At 50.8% G+C, this 25,034-nt stretch overlaps 1 protein-coding gene across 2 annotated transcripts; it reads right to left on the bottom strand.

Annotated features, from left to right (window-relative positions):
* Positions 1-48: 48 nt before the first annotated feature.
* Positions 49-24,815, bottom strand: Gprc5b (G protein-coupled receptor class C group 5 member B). 2 transcript variants are annotated; one of them, XM_020180045.2, is made up of 4 exons: positions 24,663-24,815; positions 12,516-13,549; positions 4,450-4,610; positions 49-3,176 (listed from the first exon to the last, which is right to left on the bottom strand). In XM_020180045.2, exons 2-4 carry the CDS (start codon positions 13,522-13,524, stop codon positions 3,132-3,134), a joined length of 1,215 nt encoding a protein of 404 aa, XP_020035634.1. In that variant the 5' UTR covers positions 13,525-13,549; positions 24,663-24,815; the 3' UTR covers positions 49-3,131. The 2 variants fall into 2 exon arrangements, with proteins under 2 accessions (XP_020035634.1, XP_073915659.1); XM_074059558.1 differs by lacking the exon at positions 24,663-24,815 and adding an exon at positions 23,366-23,513.
* Positions 24,816-25,034: the final 219 nt, after the last annotated feature.

A 25,034-nucleotide genomic window follows, 5' to 3' on the forward strand; every position in this document is an offset into this window, starting at 1 on the left:
ATGCCCCAGACTCAAGCACTGGGATGCTTCCACAAGCTACCACGCATCTGAAGTACATAGTAAAGCATTTATTTTTGTGTTAAGAACAGCATTTTGAAAATAAAACCTATCTGCTCATGCTTACCAACCTTTTAAATCTGTAATATTTACATACAGTCATGTATGGACATATTGATTGTCTTAGAATTTCATGGAGATTTTTTTTTAATAAGTATGCAAGTCAGCCAGGGGAAAATAAAAGTACATTATAAAACACACATTAATACATTTAATAAATATATATTATCTATCAAAAACGAGCTTGAGCTCTTTATCAATTAATAAAAAGCACCTGCTGAGAACTCCCCTAAGCTGGTATAATCATTGCATCCTTGGATTATAAAAGCCACAATATACCCCCTTTCAGTTTAGCATTCAGCCTGAGGCCTTCACTCAGCCTTGGCCAACCTAGAAAAGACCACTCCCAGACTGCACTTGTTCGATGACCCTGACCATGACCACATCTGTGCTAAAAAAAAAAAAAAAAAAAACAAAAAAAAAACAGCTCTGGACATCCAGCTTGCAAAAACCAGATCTTAATCCTGGAAACCCTGGGGGTTGCACAGAACTTTCCAGTTTGAAGTTCTCAGAGCTCATTTCCTTGCCCTCCACATCTCCAGTGGAAAACCCCAGGGTAGAACGAGCTTGTCTTAAAAGAGGGCACAAAAGTGGCTGTTATAGTCCCACAGTGATGGTACTAACTAGACGTGTTAATATTTGTGCTTACAACTCGGGACTATTCACAGACCTGTCCTTCTGGTCTTTTCCCCAAACAAGGCTTGTTCACACCAACAGATCTTACAACAGTGGTGACATTTACTTCTGTATTTCAGCCTTGTTCCAAGTAGGAAGTTGGTTGCCAGTCTGTGGTACTCCTCAGGTGAACTTAAACTCATTAGAAAATAGCAGATCTTCAACCTGTCCCCTCATTCCCACCTCCACCCCATCCTGGGAGCATTCACCCCACCCTAGACCTTAAAGCCAAAATAAAACAAAACCCAGAAGCGCAATAATCAAGAGATTTTTAAAGGAAAAAAACCAAAAACCCAAAGATCTCAGTAAGTTTCCCATGGCTCCGAGATGGTTGTGTTTTTCTGGTGCAGAATGCTACTTTCCACGTGCAGGTAGCTATTTGCACGGTGCTCACCTTATATGCGTGGACAAGAAAGAACTTAGAGAAAACGACTGATAGTGTGAACTCCTCCCTTCTGCAAAGGGGGGCTCTGGCCGACTGAGTCACTGACGGGATCAGAAAGCTCCAAAGGACTCCAGAGAGCGGGGGTGAGTAACCATCTCCTGGCACGAGAATGTACAACACTGTCGATTGCCACTGGACTGGCCCGAGGTGCTCAGAGACTTCCAGGCAGAATGCGGGGTCTGCATGCCCCGCCCCCCATCCCCTCCCTCCCCAAGATTCCAAGGTCTCGGCCCACCAGATGGTGGTCCCGGGGCAGTCAGGGGTCTCTAGAAGCAAGCACATGCTCTCGGGGGGTCAGGAAGGGGTGCCATGCATGGGAGTGCACTAGCTAAAAGGAAAACCCACGGGAGGGCCACCAGGCTGGCCAGACTGGCCGTATCTCCCCAGAACTCTGCAAGGACAGGATTGGAGAGTGAAGTGGGAACACAGCAGAGACTAGGGCCTCAAGAAAAATCAGGTTTATTAAAACATACTCAGCTCAGACGTACTGGCTTATGAAGAAGTCAGCCCCCCCACCACAAACACTAACCTTTTGTGTTTCTTTAAAGGTTAAAGGCTTATGGGTAGTTGTATAGAAGAAGCAGTGTAGCGATTAGCATATGCGCACAAAGCCCCTCCCTCGTTTATACATTCCACACCATCAGGTTAAAACTCTGCCTAGAATAGGTGCGAGCGACTGTGCTGGCCAAACAGTGCAGAAAAAACATGGGGCTTTTAATGGCCGGGATGTTCGAAATGCCAAATAACAAAGAAATGGCTTGCTCAGGACAGATGGACGCCATGACAGAAACAATGTGCTTTGGAGAAGCCATTATTATGGAACTGGCAGAAAACCAAGATACTGACGTCCCCCCACACCCTCCAAAAGCAACACAGAACCTTCATGTCACTGTTCCCTGGGAACTTTACCCAGATCAACAGCAAAGCAAGCAAGTCCGTTTGCTGGGCAGCAGAACACTACCTCTCCATCCTAAAGGCCACCCGCCATGGGACATCATTGTAGAAAGGCCACCACAGCGCCTGCCTTCCCAAGGAGCTTCAAGCTGGTCGCCTCATTTGAGCTTTTGAAATGAACATAGGAACACAATTGGGAAAGCGCTTGGAGGAAAGTGCAGGAAGAGATGATTCGGGGAGAAGGCGATGCCCGTGTTGCATGGGGAGAGAGTGTGGCTTGCAGGGAAGGGGCGTGACTCGCTTTCTTGCCATAGGTGCTACAGCAAAGGCCCACAGAAGGAACGGTGGTTAGTCAGCACTTCCTAACTGCCATAGTCGCTTCAAGGCCCAGAGAGCCGCCTCTTCTTTGGCTCTTGCCAGGGTCCTTCCACCGCTACTGGCTGTGAAGCTCCCCCCATCATTCTTTTGGGCCTACCTTGGAATAACACCAACCACCTGAACTCCCCTGCAATGTGCGAGCCTCAGGCAAGCCAGGGAGGTGAGTCCTCATCTCCCTAGGGCCCAGCACTTCCTGGAGTGGGTATTAGGTCCCCTGTCCCCACCATATTCAACCAACATCCGCCTGGCCCAGCAGCTGTGAATTCGGTTCTGTTCTACCCCGAGGATGAGACAGTCTTCCAGCCACATTCGAGTGAGCCTAAAACTATTTGCAATGAACTCTGCTTTAGTGTGGGGACCGAGGTTGGGGTGTGTGTGTGCGTGTGTGTGTGTGTGTGTGTGTGTGTGTGTGTGGTGGAGAAGGGGAGGGAAGTCAGTGTTAGCTTTTCAGTCCATCCAGGTTCACATTTACACGAAATCCCCTTGCCCGGGATTTCCACATCTCCTTGGCTGCGAGGCGGCCTGTGGTTCGGCTACTATTACTGATCTCTCCCTCAAGAAAGATACGGCCAGGGAAGAAAATCGGTAAGAGAAATTCTTATTCTCTGGAACTTAAAGTCTGTCACCAAAGGTGTCTTCCAGTGTGAGTTGGCGGAGCGGTTGGGATCTGGAATGACAGACACATAAGGATAACACACCGAGTGAGAACTCTGTGCTTCGCCAAGTCAGCATCAGAAATGGAGTCGTTCACAACACACCTTTGCTGGAGGTGGGCTCAACAGTTCCCCAGGAAAGTGGCTGCTCTGCTGCCATGGGTCACGTCTTGAGCCTAGGGTCACCCACCCTGAAGAGGTATGCTTCCCTACCCAGAAGAAACTCATTCACTTTTTTCCCCTTTTTTCAATGCTGAGGATCAAACCCAGGGCCTGGCATGAGACCCAATTGCTCTACCACTGAGCCACACCCCCAGCTTCTCATTCCTTTTTTTTAAAATCACATTGGCCTTGAAGGAACAAGGAGGGCTTAATGGTGAAAAGCAGGGCTTTTCCTAGCTATATTTATTATAACACAGGCCAGTGCTCTGGAGTCAGGTTTTTCTTGGCACAGAACAATAAACAGCCCAGTGGATGGCAGGGGGTTTTAACAATGCAAATCTGTGATTCTGTTTGTACCGTTCCAAACCAAAGTGAACCACGGCCTAGCAGACCACGCAAAGGCTGGAAAAACCAAAGCTCCCTCCAGAGATCACACCATCCCTGACTTCCAGTAAAACAAAACAAAAAAACAAAATACAACTCAGGTTGAGTTATGATGTTGGCATGGGAAGTAAAGAATGGAAATCCAATTTACACAAGTAAACCGGCTCATGCTTTGTTACGGAAAAAGCGTGCAGTATATTTGGAAAATAAAAGTGGCAATGAGAGAGCGTCTTTGGGCTGCTGAAGAAACAGAATAATGTCATTCCAACGGAGGCAAACGGAGAGGATGACGATTCTGCTGGTGGTCTGTTTGGCATCAGACAGGAGGCCTGTCCTTGTGTTTTGAGGGGGAAGAGAGTCACCCCTTCAACTTCTTAAGATGTCTTAGGGAGCTGAGATGGGCAGACCTGGTACCCAGTTGGGGCGCCAGGATAAGAACTAGGGATGGGAGACTTACAGCTACAGTGGATGTCAGGAAAATCTGGCAGGGGGCCAGGGTGTTGTATTGACAACCACAGAAGTCACTGAGTAAGGAGCCCCAAGAAAGAGGGACTGGGTGCGGGTGGATTTTCTGTGTGTGGAGAGGGGGGAGAGGGAAGCACTGCATGCAGGTAGCTCCAAGGTCACTGACCTGAGCTGCTGTCTGCAGCCCCCAGAAGCTGCCCAGCTGAAGCCACCCACTATCCCCCACAGGCTGGGGCCCTGACACTTCCTGCCCAAACATCACATCTTGATACTTACGGTCCCTCCATTGAGCACAACAGCCATCTCAGTCGGCTGATAAACGTTGCTTCTGAATGGAGCGCTGGGTCGGTTCCCCAAGTTGCTGCTGGGTTTTTTCCCCACACTGCCGCTGGACCTTTTTCCCAGGCTGCCGTTGGAAAATCCTGCTGTTCGGAGAGCTGAGAAGGGAGGGAGGGATTGGCAGTAGGACCACACCAAAAAAAGAGACACAATTTTGTTTTCTTCCCCAGCATCAATAACACACTTGGCTCCCCCACCCGCCTGCTGCACTGGCTCCTCCCCTTTGTCACCAGCCTGATTCAAAACAAAAGTCACAAAGGGGCTTTGTTCTTGGGCTCTCCAGCAGCCTGACCCCACTCAGTGGGGCTGGGAAGTTTGTGGAGTCCAGGGTGCAGGCTGAGAGCGAGCTAGCAGGAAGGTGGCCAGGGTTAAACCTTGATCCTCCCTCACACAGCCCCTGCAGGCCACAGTGACAGGCGCCTCCATAGCCCTCAGGTCCCCTTTCACAAAAGAGCCCGTCGCCTCACCACAGACGCCACTCATGTACATGTCAGCACCACGCATTCAAAGGCGGTCGGTGGGGACAGCTGAGCACAGGGACATTGAGTACAGGGCCTGTCCCCATGGAAAAGTGACCCTCCTGCGTATGCAGGCTTGTCCTAAACAGGAATAAAGGGGAGATCTGAAGCAAGAATGCCACTAAGTCAGCTCTCTGCCTCCGAAGGGTGGGTACAAGAGATTTCTTAGTTGCTATACTTTTTAAGGAGTTAAATTTCCTTTTCTTTTTTGGCAAAGAAAACCCAATCAACTCCAAATGACAGAGGAACCTTAAAATGCATATCGTAAGTGAAAGAAGCCAGTGTGCAAAAGCTCCTAATGTCTCATTCCAACTCTATCTTCTTCTGGAAAAGTCACCACTAGAGAGACTGCAAAAGATGAGTGGTGTCGGGTTCGGGTGGGGAACTGAGGGCAGTGACACTGTTCTGTAAGATACGGTATGTGGATACATGTCCCATGCATTTGTCAAAACCCCCAGAACCATGCAACACAGAGCAAACTCTAGTTAAAATGTGCTCTTTAGGGCTGGGGGCAGGACTCAGTGGTACAGTACTTGTCTGGCATGCTCGAGGTCCTGGGTTCCATCCCCAGCACTGAAAAAATAAAATTATTATGCATATGTAATAGCAACAACAATAATAATCAAACAAAATCCTCTCAACTGTAAGGTAATTGTTCTCATTGAAAATACTAATCTTGCTTTGCTAAGAGAAGACTCACTTTATCCCTGAGAACAGATACTTTTCTGGCTAAAATGCTTGGGAGCCGGGTGCTGATGGGCTCACACCTGCAATCCTAGCTACTCAGGAGGCAGAGATCAGGAGGGTCGAGGTGCCAAGCCAGCCCAGGCAAATAGTTTGTGAGACCCTATCTCAAAAAAACCATCACCAAAAAAGGGCTGGTGGAGTAGCTCAAGGTATAGACCCTGAGTTCAAATCCCAGTACCGCAAAAGAAAACAGCTTGAGAATTTTACAACTTACTTGGGGCAAGGCCCAGAATCACCTTAGAACAGGAGTTAACCTTCTTGGGGAGCCAGGTGCTGTGAACAGCCCTTTGTATCAGCTCACTTAATTTTCATAGCATGGTAAGTACTTTTATTGCTTCCACTTTACCTGGGGGGCACAAAAAGGTTAAGTAACTTGCCCAAGATTACACAGCTGGTAAGTAGCAGAATATCAGTGTCTTTAACCATCACTGGCTCTAGATACTATATTTTTAACCATCATATTTAGTTACTTTGAAGCAATATGAATTAAGTGATTTAGGGACCAAAGAAACAGAGGCAGGATGGGCACTGCATGTTCTCCAGGAGAATGTTTCTTGTTTTGACATCTCCAAGCCTGGACCAGAGGCGGCCATGAGACTGCCAGAAGTGGGGCACATATAGTCCACCCAGGGGCTCTCAATACCCAGCCTAGGCCTGCTCAGCCCTGATGGGGGACGCTACTCCAAACACGTTCTCCTCACAGACAAAAGGGCTCAAATTTGCTGCATTCATGGCTTAAGTGGTAGAGCACCTGCCTAACAAGTGCAAGGCCCTGAGTTCAAACCCCAGTATCGCCCAAAAGGCTTGAATCTTCCGCTTGCCCGTGGGGTGCCTTGGCCTGAAGATTCCCCTCTGGTGAATATCCCTCCCACATTCTAGACCCCTGGGTGTCTACAACTGCATTCTTCTTGGCCTAAGAGGTGTGCATGTGACTTAGGCCTGGCCAATCAAGGCATCACCTCTTCCCCACAACACATCGATTGGTTTAGACAACACCATTCACACACTGAGGCAACAGCATTCAGGTCCAATCAGAGCTAGCTCTGAGATTTTTGCTCAAGCCTTGTGGGAGACGTTCCTCTTTTCTGCTGACTCTGTGCAAGCCAACTGTGGACTACCATGAACCCAACAGCTAAGAGAAAGAAACTAAATGTTGACATAGCTGAATCTCCTGAGTCTAACCCTTCTGAAGCCTGTTTTTTTTTTTTGTTTTGTTTTTTTTCTAATTGTTGCTTTTGTTTGGCAGTACTGGGGTTTCAACTCAGGACCTCAGGCTTGCTGGACAGCTGCTCTACCGCTTGAGCCACGGCTCCAACCCTTCTTTGTTTTAGTACTTTGGCCTATTCAAATTGGATCTATTATTATTATTATTGTTGTTGTTGTTATTATTATTATTATTTGCAACTAATTTCAAGAGGCATGATTACCACTCTACCCAGACTTGGCCAGATCTGAAAGCAAGCAGTGATCACCCTTAAGGGCTCCCCAGAAGAATCAAAGTACATAGGTCCATGCCAACCTTTTCTTGTGTACACTCTACAAGGGGGCCAGATTAGCCCTGTCCTCAGGGTCAAGGCAGGGTCTTCCGGCAGGAAGCAAAGGGTGGGTTTAACTGGCCTTTGACTCTAATGGGATCTTAGACCCCAAGGCCCCTAAGAGAAGGAAGAATGCATTCTTCTTCTTGCTCCTTCAAAAAGGCTTTCTAAGATGTGATCTGAGGTGCTACATCCCTGGGTATATTTTAATCTTTTTTCGCATACCTCATGCCTCGGGGATTCTTATTAAGAAGCAGCAGACTGATGAAGTTGGGTATACCTGGGACCCACTGGGAAGGGCAGGGAGAGAGAGCATTTGGGGCCGAGGCTGCTGGGGCTTGGCTGAACCACAGCCCAGCCTGGAGAGTGCCCCTTCCCATCTCCTGCCACATGAGGGGTGGACTCTCAAGGGACAAGAGGCCAAGATGCTGGCTGGAAGTTTCTAATTCAACTCCAAAGGTTTGAGGGTAAGGCCCTTCATGGGCCCAGGTTCCTAAAATACAAACTGGCGGAAGTCAGCAGCCATCAGCTGCTCCTTTTGAGCAATGGGAACATCCCAGATGGTCCCCAGCCAGCAAATCAAGGGCTTCAAGAATAAAGGCCAGCCCAGCCAGGTCTTCCTTCAGATTTGCTTCTCTGTGTGAGCCTTGTGAGCAAAATGGCTTTGTCCCAGGCCCACTCTGCCAGCTGCAAGTGAATTTTGGTGGCTAGGCATTTGGGATGATCCTAAAAGAGTTAAGAAAAAAAAGTGACACTACGCAAGGGTGCTAAAGAGGTGAGGAAAAGGGGCTCACAGCTATAAGTGGGGGCACACTAAATCAGCCCACCTTTCTGGGGTGCCACCTGCATTTTATATTAAGATTAAAGTACAGACACTTTAGCTCATATCTAGGACTTTTGGGGTGGGGGCAGGAAGAACAAATAAGAGTGCTCACTGTTGTAAACTAGTACAACCACTCTGGAAAAAAAATTTGGAGGCTACTTAAAAATCTAAACATTGATCTACCATATGATCCAGCAATACCACTCTTGGGGATATACCCAAAACAATGTGACACAGGTCACTCCAGAGGCACCTGCACACCCATGTTTATTGCAGCACTATTCACAATAGCCAAGTTATGGAAACAGCCAAGATGCCCCACCACTGACGAATGGATCAAGAAAATGTGGTATGTATACACAATGGAATTTTATGCAGCCATGAAGAAGAATGAAATGTTATCATTGCAGGTAAATGGATGGAATTGGAGAACATCATTCTGAGTGAGGTTAGCCTGGCCCAAAAGACCAAAAATCATATGTTCTCCCTCATATGCGGACATTAGATCAAGGGCAAACACAAAAAGGGGATTGGACTTTGAGCACATGATAAAGCGAGAGCACACAAGGGAGGGGTGAGGATAGGTAAGACACCTAAAAAATTAGTTAGCATTTGTTGCCCTCAACGCAGAGAAACTAAAGCAGATACTTTAAAGCAACTGTGGCCAATAGGAGAAGGGGACCAGGAACTAGAGAAAAGGTTAGTTCAAGAATTAACTTAGAAGGTAACACACATGTACAGGAAAGCAATGTGAGTCAACTCCCTGTATAGCTATCCTTACCTCAACTAGCAAGAACCCCTGGTCCTTCCTATTATTGCTTATACTCTCTCTTCAACAAAATTAGAGATAAGGGCAAAATAGTTTCTGCCAGGTGGCGAGGGGTAAGAGAGGGGGTGGGGGCAGGGGGCAGAAATGACCCAAACATTGTATGCACATATGATTAAGATAAAAATTAAAAAGAAAAAAAGAGTGCTCACTGTGATGGCGTCTACTATGGAAGGCAGATTATTCACCAGATGCAGGGCACAAATAAATTCTGTGCTTGATGGCAAACCACAACAGTCAGAGGATTTGAAGCCCCACAGTGCTGCCCTTGGAAAGGCCTCCATTACGCCTAAGCACTTGGCAGGGTACCACTTGGAACAGTGGTTTCAACCTGGTTACATCTCAGAGTCACTGGAGAACTTCAAAAATGCCTAATCCAAACTCAGACTTCATCAGATGAGTGGGGCAGGCACTGGTCATTTTCTGAAGCAAGCAGATAATTCTAATGTGTCACCAGGGTAAGAACCACTGTCTTCATGTGTGTGTGACTGTACACGTGTGTGTGTGCGGGGGAAGGGAGGGAGGGAGAGGAGATGGAGGGAGGGAAAAGAGAGAGGGAGGGAGGAAAAAGAAATGAAGGGAGGGAGGAAGGGTATGTGTAAGTGTGACACTGTGAGGGATGAGGAAGGGAAAAAGATAGGGAGAGACATGTGGGTGAGCATGTGCTCGTGCGTGTGAGACAGACAGAGAGAGAGAGGAGGGGGAGAAGGGAAGAGTGAGAGGGAGGGGGAAGAGAGTATGTCTGGCAAGATGGGAACAGCCTTAGTAGTGATAGCCTTTGGGCACTGGGGTTTTAGCAACTCCTCTGACTTTTCCTGATTAAACCCTGGCAGTTCTACGTGATTCTTTTCACTTCTTCACCATCGGAAATGGATAATAAAGGCATTTTCATTTTGGAAAAGAAAGAGAAGGACACATGACAAGTTATCTAACTTTGGACCTTGTCAAAGTGTGAAACAGATGTGGGTATGTGGCACTTCCCAAACTCTCCATCACCCCTGGAAACTTGGTACCAACCTGGGTTCCAGCCTTTTGAACCCCTGATCCTATGTGGACATGAAGTATTTATTGGCTGAGTTTTTACAAGAAAGAGTAAATATAGTGGGATTCAGAAAACCCAGGTGTCCCCTGCCTGCTCTGCTGTGTTCCTGCATCATGAGTGTGCACAAGTTGTCAGACCTTAGTTTTCTACTTGGTAAAATTGGGTCTGATGACCCTCATCTTTCCAAAGGAGGAGTTGTCCTGGCCAGTCAGCAAGATGAGGGACAGTAAAGGGCTTTTAGAAAGAAGGTGGCAAAGTGACCAAGCACGTGGGCTCTGGAGCCAGCTTGTCTAAGTTCACATCCTGGCTCTGTCTCTGTGCCTCAGTTCTCCGTCTCCAAAACAGCCCCACGCCCAGCCAGCTCTCTGTACTTTAAAGACCTTACTGCTTGGGCGCATCCAGTTTTACTGCAAGGAAATAAAGCCATAAAACACTGGTTCTTAAACTTTTGGGGGTCACTGGTGGCTTTGAGAATCTGACAGCCATGGACCATTTCTCCTGGAAAATATGATGTATACAAGCTTACATCTATTTCTTGGGTTCCCACTATTTGAGGTCCAGGAGGAGTCAGGGGTCTCAGATAAAGGGTGGCCTCTCTAGGAGGAGTCGGTGAAGAGGTGGCTGCACCAGAACCCCAGGAACTGGCCAGACTCCTGCCTCTCTAACCACAGTGGGCTCCTGTGGGCTCCTGGCCTCCCATGGGACAGCCCTCCAGCTGGGTGGATGCTGCCATCCTGCCAAATAGGGGTTGCTGGTTTGAAGAGGTGAGCTTGGACAAAGGCCACAAGGGGCCTTCCAGCCCTACCCTCAGGTGCAGCTGCTGCTGTTCCCTCTCGTGGGTCTGACCAGAGACTGGGAGCTGGGGACATCCAGATGGGAAGGAGGGATGTGGGGGGCCCTGGAGCAACTGAGGGCTCAATGTGCTGTCCCCCAACTGAAGGGGATGGGCGGGCTGGGCGCTCAACCCAACAAGTGCTACCAGCTCCTGGACGTGGTCCACGTGCATCTGGGTGAATGTTACTAAAGAGGACCCTTGGGTGAGACACTGCACTTCTTAGAGCCTCCACTCATTCACTCAGCTGGAAGAGGGGGATGACAATGGCGCCAAGCTCACCACATGACCGCTGGGGACTAATGATGTAATGCAGGCTGAAGACAGGATGGTGCAGCTCACGGGGTTGGTGCTCAAGGAACAACGGCCATCCAGGTAGCAACTGCTACTCCGATGCCACAGTTGTTATGACTGTTGTCCTTGAAGCACAACGTTCAGGTAACTAAGAGGGGAATCTAGCCAACTCCTTTCAAGTGACAATTTTAAGGGACATTTCTCCAGCCTCAATAGCAGGGGTATCGGTACTGCCTCCCCCACGGAGGGTCCTTTGTGATCTCACCCAGGACAGTCCTGGGTACCCAGACAATGTCACCTCAAGTCTCCCCTACTCTGCCCTTCTGCTTTAGAACTCAGTGGAACTTGTTCAGCCATTCACCTGACTTCTGGGGATGCTGATGACAGTGGGAGTTGGGAGTTAGTGCTGGATGGTGCCCCATGTCCTTCCAGGACCAATTCTGGGGCTCATTTTATGTGTGTCTGCAGAGGAACCCCAGTGGGACTGAGCCAGTTGCCCATGCGGACAGCAGCTCACGGATGGCCTTGTGGCATCTCACTCTCACAGAGACCACCTCCCAGGTAAAGCGCTGTCCCCAAGCTCTCCTCTCAGACTCCTATTTCAGGAAATATAGTCAAAACACATGCTCCATGCAGGTCTCATAGAGGCTTGGTCCCATGAGAGCTCTAGAAGGTACACTGTTATTTCTGTTTCACAGGTGAGAAAATCTACGGCTCAGAGAGGTCATGGAATCTGTCCAATATCACACAGCAGGAATCCAGGAGAGCTGGATTTGAACCTACATGTCATCTGCATTCAGGGCCCAAATCCTGACACTTCTGGTGACTGAAATAGTGGAGGGGCCAGGAGCACTGTGCTTCACAGTGTTCTGTACCCTACCTGGTGCACAGGCTTTTGGCAAACACTTCTGGGGAGCCAGGGAGTCAACATTAAAATATTACAGCAGCCAGGTCACGGAGAAATAGGTAGTGGTGCGGAGTATGGCACACTGAATGTGGACTGCCATCTAAAGGCAGTCACAACTTGGTGAAGGGTAAGAGGCTGGGCCTTCCAGTGCACACTGGCTCAAATGAGATCCAGACAGTTGCAGCAAGGTGAGCTGCATTTTAGTCCAACATTGTTAAAACTGGTGCTGAGGACGGCACCCAGGACCTCATGCGTGCTAGGCAAGTGCTCCACCACTGAGCTACATCTCCATCCCCCGACTTTGCAAGAGAAGCCAGAAACCTGGACTTTTATAAAAATTCATTAGCCATTTCCAAACTGTGGAAATGTAGTGGACACTGGTCTGTCCCCAGAACCTGGCCCACCTGTCTCTGTTGGAGAGAGTCCCTTTGGGACGACCAACCCCTAGGGCGCACCCTGCCAGGTGACATCCACTTTACCTGCATTGTGCTCATCCATGGAAAAGGCCTTGTTCTCCATGTATGTCCTCGACAGGTGCACGTCCTCCTCGAAGGCCGTCTCCCGCATCCTGGGCTGCGACGTGTCGAAGTAGTTGGGTGGGTTTTCCTGTAGGGGTGGGAGGAGGGTGCAGTGGATTTCGGGGATGGCATGGAAGATGACAAAGACCCAGCCGCTGGCCGCCAGCGTGATAGCCAAGGTGGGGTCACTCCAGGCGTCCCCTTGCTTCAAGATGATGTTGCCGAAGAGATACATGGTCATCCAGGCCACCCAGATGAGCAGCGAGAGGAAGGTTGTGATCAAGATGAAAACCCCGTTCAGCTTCCATCTCTTGAACTTGCCACACAGTGTGAAGAGGGCCTGCGCCAGGGTGATGGCTAGCAGTACCATGTCGTAAATGAGAGCCATCACAAAGTCCATAGGCTCGTAGGCGCAGGCCGGCTTGGTGTCACGCAGCACGGTCAGCACCAGCCACTCGGTGGCGATGATCACCTGCACCAGCATCAGGCACAGCGCCAAGCCCACCAGCTGCCAGGCCGCCGGGCTCGTGCCTTGGCGCACCAGCCTGCGCACGCGCCACGCTTGACTCAGCAGGCAGGAGAAGCAGAGCGCGAAGAGGACACCCCAGAGGAAGCGGCGGACGGAGCAGATCGCCTCGTCCATCCGGATGATGAAGGCGAACGTCAGCCCAAAGAGCCCCAGGGTCCCCAGGAGGAAGAGGAAGTGGAGGCACACAGGCCTCTTCTTCTCCTTGTCCTTGATAAAGGGCAGGCGCACCAGGAGGATGAGCATCAAGAGCAGTGTGATCAGGGCGCCAGCCCCGGCCACTGCCTCCACCACGATGCCCCAGATGGCGTCCAGGTCGCACAGGGACACGTACTGAGGGAGGAGGTCCAGCCCACAGCCCCGGGATGTGCTGGCGTTTTCAGAAGCCACAGAGGTGATCACCAAGAGCAGGAGGAGCAAGGGGAGCACCTGGTGGGCTCTCATTTTTCTTTCTGTCACCAGGAATGTTCTACAAAACAGGGGAAGGGTGGGATGGTTGGGGAGAAAGATCAGTTCATTGTTAAGACTCCATTTCCTAAAAATTTGGAGGCTACTTAAAAAGCTAGACATGGATCTACCATCTGATCCGGCAATACCACTCTTGGGGATATACCCAAAACAATGTAACACAGGCTACTCCAGAGGCACCTGCACATCCATGTTTATTGCGGCACTATTCACAATAGCCAAGTTATGGAAACAGCCAAGATGCCCCAGCACTGACGAATGGATTAAGAAAATGTGGAATCTATACACAATGGAATTCTATGCAGCCATGAAGAAGAACGAAATGTTATCATTCGCTGGTAAATGGATGGAATTGGAGAACATCATTCTGAGTGAGGTTAGCCTGGCCCAAAAGACTAAAAATCGTATGTTCTCCCTCATATGTGGACATTAGATCAAGGGCAAACACAACAAGGGGATTGGACTTTGAGCACATGATAAAAGCGAGAGCACACAAGGGAGGGGTGAGGATAGGTAAGACACCTAAAAAACTAGCTAGCATTTGTTGCCCTCAACGCAGAGAAACTAAAGCAGATACCTTAAAGCAACTGAGGCCAATAGGAGAAGGGGACCAGGAACTAGAGAAAAGGTGAGATCAAAAAGAATTAACCTAGAAGGTAACACCCACGCACAGGAAATCAATGTAAGTCAATGCCCTGTATAGCTATCCTTATCTCAACCAGCAAAAACCCTGTCCCTTCCTGTTATTGCTTATACTCTCTCTACAACAAAATTAGAAATAAGGGCAAAATAGTTTCTGTTGGGTATTGAGCGGGGGGGGGGGGGGGGGGGGGAGAGGGAGCGGAATGGGTGGTAAGGGAGGGGGTGGGGGCAGGGGGGAGAAATGACCCAAGCCTTGTATGCACATATGAATAATAAAAGAAAAAGGAAAAAAAAAAAGACTCCATTTCCTGACTTTTTGAAGACCCACTGCGTTTAAGCCTGCTAGCCCACCTGGTTTCTTCAGACATGCCAGGAAAAAGCTCCTGCCCTCTCCAGGCACCAGGGCCCCTCACAGGGACTTCGCCTCCCATCTGAACCCTTGCCTTGGCAGGGCAGAGAACACCAGTGTGCCACCACTACTAGTGGCTGGAGGAGCAGGTGCAGGGAGACTTACCTTCTCTGCATACCTCTTTGTATTTAAATTTGACACTTGGTGCCCCGCCTGACCTCTTCAAAAATAAGTGACCGGGAAAAAGGCGCTCGCCCCGCTTTTTCAATCTCTGAATGCTAACAGCTAACATTTCCTGACCGCTTGCTCTAGGCCAAAAACTGGGCAGAGCCGGTCCTCATAATGCCCTGTGAGGCAGGTACTATTGTGACCTCCATTTTATAGGTGACAAGACAGTGTCTCTAGGACATGGCACTTGTCCCAGGTCACACAACCCAACTCCTACAAGTAACCCCTCAAGCGTCAAAGAATTTCAAACAGCCAGCACTTCTGTACCCAGGGAGTCGGCCGGCCTGGGATGGAGAATATGAAGGGGAGGGAAATTTTGCCTGGAGACAGCATGTCATTATTTCCTAAACAACACAGAAGAACAAGTATTACATAGCATTTAGATCGAATCAAGTATAATAAGCAACCCAGAAAAGACTTAAAGAATACAGGAAGATGTGCATAGGTCATGCATGAGCAAGTACTATGCCATAATATGTAAGGGACCAAGCATCACGGAGTAGAGCCACCCAGCCTATTGAATCCATAGGGCATCCCTGGGAATGCTGACAGATGACCGTGTGTCCAGAAGGAGTGACCACCCTGGATCCCTCACCTGTCCCATCTTCATCCTCTCACCTGCTGGTCTCCCTCCCATACTCTCTTCTGGTCCCCAAGCAAGCTGGACTCCACACACAGCAGTTGCAGCCTGGGTGATGGGCTCAACTCAAGCCTCCCCTTCCCGTCCAGCTCCCTCAGACTGGACAAGCTCCATCTTGCTGGGAAAGCTGCTTTCTCTGCTCTCTCCCCCCCAGGCTCTGCCATCCCTGCAGACCTTGGCCAAAGTCACCCCCTCTGTTCTGCACAGCAGCTCCTGTCTCACTTCTTTCTCAGCTGTAATTGAGTTTGTCAGTTTTGGCCTCTTTGTTTCTTTCCCCCTTTGCTTCTTCCTCTCCTCCCTTCCTGTCTTTGTCCACTGCAAGATGTGACAGGACAGGGACACCAGTGGAATAGGGTTTCTCAGTCATCGCTCGATTGGTATTTAGGCCAATCCTTCTTTGTCCGGGGCCTGTCCTGTACATTGTGGATTGATTAGCAGTATCTCTGCCAGTAGCATGTCACCTCCCCCAGGTAGGACCATCCAACTGAGATGTCTCTGGACACTGCTAAATGTCCCTGGTGGGGGCAAAACCACCGGGGTAAGGACCACTGGCCAAGACACCAGTACTAGTACCCGGTGCCAGGCAGGAGGTAGGTGATTAGTAAACCCTGAAGGAATGAGAGGCTTGGTTGTGGGGACTGTCCTGTGTCTCCAGGTCACCAGTGCCTTGCTTCTGAAAGGGAGCCTGGCCTTTGAGAAGATGCAGCCCTGGAAGCTGTGCTCGGTGCTGGTGCCTGGTCATCTCAAGCTGGACCTCCAGCCACAACTCAGCCCACGAGTGGGGTTGTAACCAGCTGCCCTCCTGCAGTGCCTGGTGTCCCTGGGGCTCTCATAAGTAAATGCGGTTATCGACCACCTCTCTGCTCCTTCCCAGCTGTCCTGATCCTGTCTTGGCTGCAAGTCCATCGGCTGCATTAATCATTGATGTTACCCAAGAGGAGGTGGCTGGTGGCGTGGGGTCTCCTTGGCCTAAGACGAGACAAGGCAGGCTTGGAACAGAACACATCTGACACGAGGGGCTCCTTAAACAAAATCCCAGCATACACTCAGGCAAACGTCAGGGTGATGATACTTCCCGGATGCTGACAGTCGGCCTTCAGTCTTGTCCCTGGAGTACCCCAGAGTCACCTAAGCTTTGTGACTCACCGGGTCCTTTAAATTGACCCACTGAGAACCTAACATTTCAAGGACTGGTGATGGTGGCTCATACCTGTCATCCTAACTTCTTGGGAGGTGGAGATTGGCAGGACGGAGGTTTGAGGCCAGCCCAGGCAAGAAGTTCATGAGACCCCCCTCTCAACAGAAAAAGCTGGGCCTGGTAGCATGTGGTCATCCCAGTGTGTGGAAGGGTAAAATAGAAGGATCACGGTCCAGGCTGGCCCAGGCATGAAGTGACACCCTAGCTCCAAAATAACCAGAGCCAAAAAGGGCTGACAGAGTGGCTCAAGTGGTAGAGCACCTGCCTAGCAAGTGTGAAGACCTGAGTTCAAAGTCCAGTACTGCCAAAAAAAAAATTTTAAAATTAAATCCAAACAAATCCAACACATCAATCAAAGTACTTCTCCCTTGATGTTTCAAAACTGCACGTTGCTGTAACTTAAGGGGGGCCCAGCCCTTGTACAGCCCTTTGGAGAAACTGTCCTAGACAGAACTGCTCCTCAAGATGCCCTGGAAGCATTCTGGGAGCCCAAATTGAAGAGCCCTGTGTGCCAGAACAAGCTGCCGCCATCCCTGCCATGGTGGTGGGGTCCTGGACTGGATCTCTCTCTGGCATCTCATCAATGGCAAACCTGGTTAAGAGAGTTCTCAGCAGTCTCAGCAAAACACACCCCACACAGCCTCTCTAGGTGGCAGCCAATCCCAGCCGTCCGGGTTCCGGATGTATTTACTATCCCCACAAACCCATGAACCCCTAGGTCAGTGGTATTCAACCAGGGGAAATTTTGCTCCCTCCTCCCATCTCAGGGGAAGGGGACATTTTTAGTTACTTTTCAGCTAGGGTCTCTTGTTTTTGCCTGGGTTGGCCCCCAACTGTGATCCTCCTACCTAAGTCTTCCTTGTAGCTTACAGACATGTATCACCACACCCAGTTTGTTGGTTGAGATAGGGTCTTGCTAACCAATCTCCACCTTGTGAGTTGTTAGCATTTACAGGTATAAGCCATCATACCCAGCTCCTAGGGATATTTCTGTTTGTCACAATTAGGCAGGGGGGCTTCTGTTGGATAGACAGCAGAGATATTGCTCAGTACCCCACAATGCAAAGAACAGTCCTAGCCACAAGGATTTCCCAGTCCAGTAAGCAACAGTGCCAAGGTCGGAAGAGCCTGGTTTAGACATTAAAGTCTCATGCTAGCAAAGCAGACAGACCTCAGCCTCCATCCCACGGCGTTTCCTCACAAGAACTTAGCTAGGTCAACTGTCTCTCTCTTGGGGAGCTCCTCCCCCTTCCTGCCAGGTCTCCAATCCCATCAGGAAACCGATGGAAACCATGAAACACAAGATGGCACCCGAGCTCCTGAAACTGTGTGGCAGTCTCATGGTGCATGTCCAGGTCCCCAGCCCCCGCCTCCTTTCTGTCACAGGAAATGGATGCAGTTGTGCTCTCTGCTTTCTTCCTGCAGGTGGACCCCTTGGCTCTTTCCTGGACAGCTGTTGTTTTTGTTACTCAGCACATCTGGTTCTCCCATCTTTGGAAAGAGCTCCTGATTCTCCTCTGGAGAGCTACCTCAGTAGCTCAGTTCCCAGACTGCACACCTGGGGTCTGACCAATCAGATCATTCGTTCTACCCTTAGCCCACACTGACTGGTTCACAGATAGGCTCATGGCCTGAGCCTGGCCTATGAGAAAGGGGCCGGGGATTTTTGCTCACATTCACTGGAATGAGGTCTACTCTTTTTGCTGGACTTGATAAACTAAAGGACACATTTGCCATCACAGGAGGGGTTCTGTCCCAGAGGAAGCAGCTAAGGGACAGACTAGATTCCTAATACGTTGACTGGCTGGATTCATCCATCCCTGAAGCCACTCTGGTCTTTAAAGTTCCAGCATTCATTTAACTTTCCTCTTTTGAATTAAGCCATTTGGAACTGGGTTTCTATCACTTGTTTTCAAAATCCTTCCACCTCAAGTGGCCCCCTTCGTCCAGAAAATTCTCTCTTCCCAGCCTCTAGGCATGGAGGGGGCAGCCAGGTGCTATAGGAGGGGTCAGGCTGTCGCCAGTGGGTCATTATCACTTGGAAAGCTGCCCAAGAGCCGAGAGTCACCCCACTCCACAGAACGGTGTACAAGATGGCAGCGGGGGACTGGGGCGGGCATGGGGGGGCTTAGCTTACACTGAAGCTAAGGCTACTGGCTCATCTAGGATTTCTAGAAAATTCCTCATTGCTCTGCAGTTTCCTGTTCCTGCCAGACAAGGACAGTAACTGCTTGCTATATTCTGAGTACTGTCCTGTGCATGCCACACAACACCCAAGAATCCACAGAACAGTCCTACAGGGCAAGGCTCATCACTGCGGGAGCCAGCACCATGGCGGTGGTGGGGGCTCAGAGGGCTGGCCCAAAGCCACAAAGCTAGAAAGAGACTGAATCTGGCGTCAACTGTTCCATCGATCCTGGGCTCCTTCTACCAACTCCAACTCTAGAAGTGTGACTTGGTGGGACTTGCTGGCCGGGGCACCTAAAATAGGCTCTTCCTGCCCCCATCACGCTCTAGGCTAGTACTTTACATCTCTGTCTTTTCTCCTTATTTTATTTTATTGCTTTTTTTGGTCTGCTCCTCTCCCCCCAGTCCCTAGTCTTTAAAAATTTTTTTTCGGTGGTACTGGGGTTTTGAACACAGGACCTCACTCTACTACTTAAACCAGGCCTGCAGGCCTTTTTGCTTTTTATTATTTTTCAGATAGGGTCCCTCACTTTTTGCATGGGCCAGCCTTGGACCACGATCCTCCTACCTAAGGCCACCTGAGTAGCTGTGAGCCACTGAGTGCTGCCACCCTTGTCTGTTTTGTTCCTCAACTCAGAGGCCAATTGAGTGAATTATAGTCTCTAACTCTCATATCACTCAGAGGAGGCGATGTTCTCAGCCTCCATTCATGGAGGAGCAAACTGAGGGTCTGAGAGGTGTAAGTCAAAGTTTGATTCTTAGATTGGCAAGAGCCAGAATTTGGGAGTTTGTAAGAAAAGTAGACTCTGTAGCCTGCTTAGCAAGCATGAAGCCCAGTACCACCAAAAAAAAAAGAAGAAAGAAAAGTAAATGTGACCGTGTTTCCACAAGTCCTGCATGCAATGCTTGGGCACACTGAGGATGGCTGGATGCTGGGAAGCCCCAGCTCCTTGTCCCCTGGCCGGTGAGAGCCCTACTGGCAGCTCAGCCACCAAGGGCCTCCCACCACAGAGCCAGGGGAGCCCCACTCAGAACAATGCAGGATTAGAGGTTTGCAGGGCGCCTCAAGGTGGGGCTGCGGGATGGCAGGAATACTGGGCAGCAGCCCATGGGCTGCAGGCGGGTGGCCCATCAATCGGACTGAGGGATGAATGCGAGCAAGCGCACAGGACGCAGCTCCCATACTAATTACCTCTGCTGCCACCGGCTCCGAAGTGACTCATTGAGATGTTCTCAATATACCGCACACCAGGTGTGCACACGCATGCACTCTGCAGAGGGGCCAGGGCCCCTCAGCAGGTGGAGAAATGGTCTAGTTCCCTGCATTTCTCCACATGTGGGGCCACCTGTGTGCAAAGCACAGGAAGGCTGCCTGACGACACACAGGACACATGCAGGGCTGTTCTCCCAGTGCCAGCGTGTGGACTTCAGAGTCAGACCTCCCAGTTTCAAATCCTGCTCTGTGGGATGTGGATGGAGCTCAATGGTAGAGTGCTTGTCTAGCATGTATGAGGTTCTGGGTTCCAAACTCCAGCACAGGAAAAAAAAAAAACCCAAAGAACAACAAAAAAATCCCATCCCTGGACACCTGCTAGCACCCTGTGACCCTGAATGGCTGACTTAACCTTTCTTGTCTCACCAGTGCCAGTGGCTCATGCCTGTAATTTTAGCTACTCAGGAGGCAGAGATCAGGAGAATTGAGGTTCGAAGCCAGCCCAGGAAAATTGTTCATGTGACCCTAATCTCGAAAAAAAAAAAAAAAATCACAAAAAAGGGTTGGTGGACATGTGGGCCCTGAGTTCAAACTCCAGTGCAACGAAAACAAAAAAAAAACAAACAAAAAACAAAAAAAAGCAAAAAACCATTCTTGTCTCAGTTTCATCATCAAATGGGGGAGGGACAACAATGCCCACTTTATGGGTTTGTGGTAAGGATTAAGATGACTATCAGGAACCAGGCATAGCAGTACATGCCTGTAATCCTGGCACTCAGGACACTGAGGCAGGAGAATTAAGATTCTAGGTCAGCCTGGGCACATAGCAAATTCAAGACCAGCCTGGGCTTCCTAGTGAGACCCTGGCTAAAAAAATAATACCAATGATAATAGTGACTATTGTGTATAGGGCTGTAGCTACCATGGAGTAAGTACTTAGATAAAGTGTCTGCAAAGCGAATAAAAGGTCGCTAATGCTCTGAAACAGTGAATTCTTCTGACTGGGATTGTCTGGGGGGTGGTTGCCACGGAGATGGTGTTTGTCCTTTCCAGCCTCCCCATCACACACCAAGCAAAGAGGTCCCTGAGGTGTAAAGGGGAGGCACCTTTGGGGGGTATTATACCCCTGGGGACCGCCCAGCCTCCCATGCTTCTGCTGCCCTGGGCAGGAGCTCTGAGTGGGGGTCTCCATGTGGGCTGAGGCCAGCCTGGGGGCCCTGAATTTAGGCATCTCTCTTGTGGACTCAGAGCTGGGACGTCCCCTTCCCCCGCTACCTCCCCCCAACCAGATGCCAGCCTGTCTCCTGGGTCCCAGGATCTCCTCCTTCCCATCACCCATGGGGAAGGACAAACAAAATGTCCCCTATGCTCTGGAACACACCATTCTGACTGGCCTGGGCTCTGCTCCCAGCAGGGCTCTGAAGAGGAGGCCATCCCGCCCTCCATCAGGCAGGTCAGACGCAGAAGCAGAAGACACTGGAGAGGCACTGGGATATGGAAGTGTGTGTGTGTGTGTGTGTGTGTGTGTGTGTGTGAGAGAGAGAGAGAGAGAGAGAGAGAGAGAGAGAGAGAGAGAGAGCTATGGGCATCTTTAATAGTTCAGTACCCAGATGAATACTTGGCACAGTTTCTGCTCCCAGCAGACTCCTCGGGAGTGGAAGACCTCAGTGGGAGGGAGGCCAGAGGAGGGCAGTCAGAGCCATGCGACACTTACATAACCTCTCTGACCCTCAGTCTCTTCTGTAAAATGGGCACGACTGTGCTGACTTCATGAGGCTGGTGTGGAAAAGCACTTTGAAAAGTTCAGGTTGTTGCTGGGTACAGAGGCAGCAAGGAGAACCAGTTTGATACAAGAGCAACCATGACTGTCACTGAGGTCAATGAAGGCAGAGGTCAAGCGACATGACCAGAGGCTTACAGGAATTTACACGCCAAGGCGGGACTAGAATCCCTTTCTCTCAGATCCTGACTCCAGGACTGCATCCCTGTTCTGACATTCCCTTGTCTCCATGTCTGGCAGAAGCTCAAGATGGAGCTGGGAGCTGGTCTCCCACACCTCAGCATCAAACTCCAGCCCGGCCCAACTCCTATCTGAGCCCTGGTGCATTTCCTGCCCGCCTGGATTAAACTGTTACAAGGTTTCCTGACATTAAGCTCTTTCCCAGACCTGAAAATCTCCGCCTCAGATATCTTTTCCAAGTTACACGATCTTATAATCTTTTCCCAACGCTGACTAGACACTGTTCTATTTAGGGGCTCGCAAATGTAAAAACCCTCATAGGTTAGTAAACAGAGCTGCAAGAACACAAACTCTAGGAGTCATGAATATGCAAAGCAGCTGCAAGCCTGTAAATAAAAGCAATCATTTAAATGCAAATTGCATCCTTGGCTGCCCATTCCAGGATGGATGGTTCCTCTCCGGCTATAATTCCACAAAGAAAATGGAACTAACTCGTAACCCCCAAGGAAGCTCTGGGAGGAAGTGTTTAAGGGGCAGTGGGCTCCGGGCGGGGGCTGGTTAGGGTGGATAAGAACTGCCTGAAAGTGGAGAGGGGATTTTTCTTAGAACTGACCCACTCCTCCCATTGTCTTATCCACAGGCTGGAGGGAGCCCGGGCACCTGGCAACGCGACATCCCACGGACAGTTGGAAGGGGGAACCAATGTCCTTTTTGTTCAGGTCAAGAGACCTTTTTAAAAACCAATTCCTGTGATGTCATGCTCAAAACCTTGTAAGGTTTCACTGGCCCTAACAGAGAGAGAGGAAAAAAAAAAAAAAAAAAAAACCCTAAACTTCTTTGCATGGCCTCAAGAGAGAGAGATCTGGCTGGTATCTCCTGTCCCCTCACCCCACGACCAAATCTGCCCACATACTTCAGCCACAATAGCCTTTGTTTAGTTCCTCTGAGCTCAGTCCCACGTCCAAGTCCTGCACTCCCAATGCCCTCTGCCGGGTTCATTCTTTCCCCAAGATCTCCCTTGGGGTGGCAGTCCCCCTCTTGTTAATGTCACTCCCCAGGTACTGCGCAGTCTGGTCACTTTCTTTGCCATCATCTTGTCTTATTCTCCTGGCAGCCCCATCCCAACCAGATGTTGCAGTATTTGTTTTTTTTTTTTGCTTGGTTAGTGTTTGACCTCCCCCCTCCCTCCTAACGGAGCTCGGTTCATTTTATACAAGGTATTGCTGGGGACTGGTTCTGTGTCTGGCACATTTGTTGAAATAAAAAATTAACCAATGAAGATTTCTGAGCTTATCTTTCTAAGGAAACCCCAGCTTCCTGTTGCCTGGGCCCCAAATGGCGACTCCTCTCCCTCCCATCTTCTCCCCCATCCAACTCAGCTGACCCGTTTTCAGACTTACAGCAGTGAAGGGATTGGAAACAATGTTCATTCCACAGAAGAGATAGAAAACTGGCCGGGAAGGGGGTTCCAACCAACAGATGCAAATTTGCATTCTATTTACATGTCATTTGCATACAGTTTCAGTCGAAGTCTGGCTATTCCGAAAGCCCTTAGTCCCCTAGTGGAAAAAACTTCTGAAATAACGTTCCTTGGCTGAAGTGCTGGGGGTTGTGTGCCAGGCCCCTCCCCCCGCTTCTCTTGTCTTTCCCGAGACCCCCAGTGTTTCCTGGGCTCTGCTCAGGTGCCCCCCCATCCTAGCGCAGTTGGGTAGCCAATGTGGCGCGTGTGCTGCGGGGACGATGCTGCCCGCCACACTCCAGGGGCCTTTGTCCGCGCTCCAAGGAGCCGCCCCCTTAGCGAACAGGGGACAAGGAGGAGGAACTGGCTAGGCCGGGATGTGACAGAGCAAGAACTGAGGAATGAGCCCGCCGCTCTGGGGCAAGGTCGCTGCGCCCCTCCCAGACTGCTTAGCCAGTTTCCCCGCTATCGCCCTGCACCCCAGGATGTGTGTGGTCCTTGTGGGGCTGGGAGCCTGTGTCCCCTAAGAAAAGGTTAGTCCTTATCCCCAGCCTGGCCTCATCTCTCCGAGGCCCAAGTGCCTGTGTCTGGAACGGAAACGAACCCCCCCGCCATGTATGCAGCCGCCCCCACCTCCCGCCCCCAACTGTCCCCCAGGCTCCGATCTCAGCTCTGCCTCTTTCCCTCCCTGCCGTGCCCGCCGCCTCCCCGCTCTAGCCCAGTAGTGCGTGGCCACCGCCGGTTGCGACCTTGGCCCCCAAGCCCTGCGGCAGGTGCGGCTGCTGGCCCCCAAAGTCTGGCCCTACAGCCCCCGGCTCGGTCCACTGGGTCCATGGTCAGCCCCACTACGGCCTGCCTCTCGACCCGGGTCCTGCCCGAGGTCCGCTCACAGGATCCACTTGGGCACAGCTGGATTCCCTTATGCTCCTTACTGCCCTTACCTGTGGTCACTCCAAGACCCTCCCCAGAGTTCTGGATCCCCACTTGGTCCGGGTACACAGACCCTGTCCTCCAGATCAAGGTCCCCAGCTCCTCCTTCCCCCGCCCCACCCTCTGCGGTTCCTCTCCAGCTGCACTGTGGTTCCTTTCACCCGAACCCCACATTAGCCCCGGGAAGGGGGCTAGACAAACACCAGATGAGGACCCCCCGACCCCCGCAATCTTCCCAAGCCCACGGCGGGAAAAGTTTCTGGGGTCCCCGCAGCGCCCTCCACCGCATCGGCGCGGCTCGCACTCACCGACCCCCGCCGCCCCGCAGCGCCGACGCTCCTGCTGGCCCTCGGCCCGAGTCACATCTCTGCAGCGCGGCCGCGGCCCCCGTTCCGCGCGCGCACGCCCGCCCGCCGAGCCCGCCTCACTGCATTGCCCTCCCGAGCCGCTGCCGCGCGAGGCGCCCCCTGGCCCAGCCCGCGCTGCTGCAGCGGCCGCGGCCCCGCCCCTCCGCCAGACCCCGCCCCGCCCCTGACTCTAAGTCCCGCCCCCGGTTCCTGTAGGCTGTTGAGCCCTGGACCAGGCGCTATCAGCGCGCATTCAGCTAAGCCTGCTGGCCGGCCCCTCTGGGATGGACCCTCTACCCAACCTCTGGCGTCTCTAATTCGAGGACATGGCCT

Source organism: Castor canadensis, chromosome 17 (assembly GCF_047511655.1).
Source record: "Castor canadensis chromosome 17, mCasCan1.hap1v2, whole genome shotgun sequence".
NCBI lineage: Eukaryota > Metazoa > Chordata > Mammalia > Rodentia > Castoridae > Castor > Castor canadensis.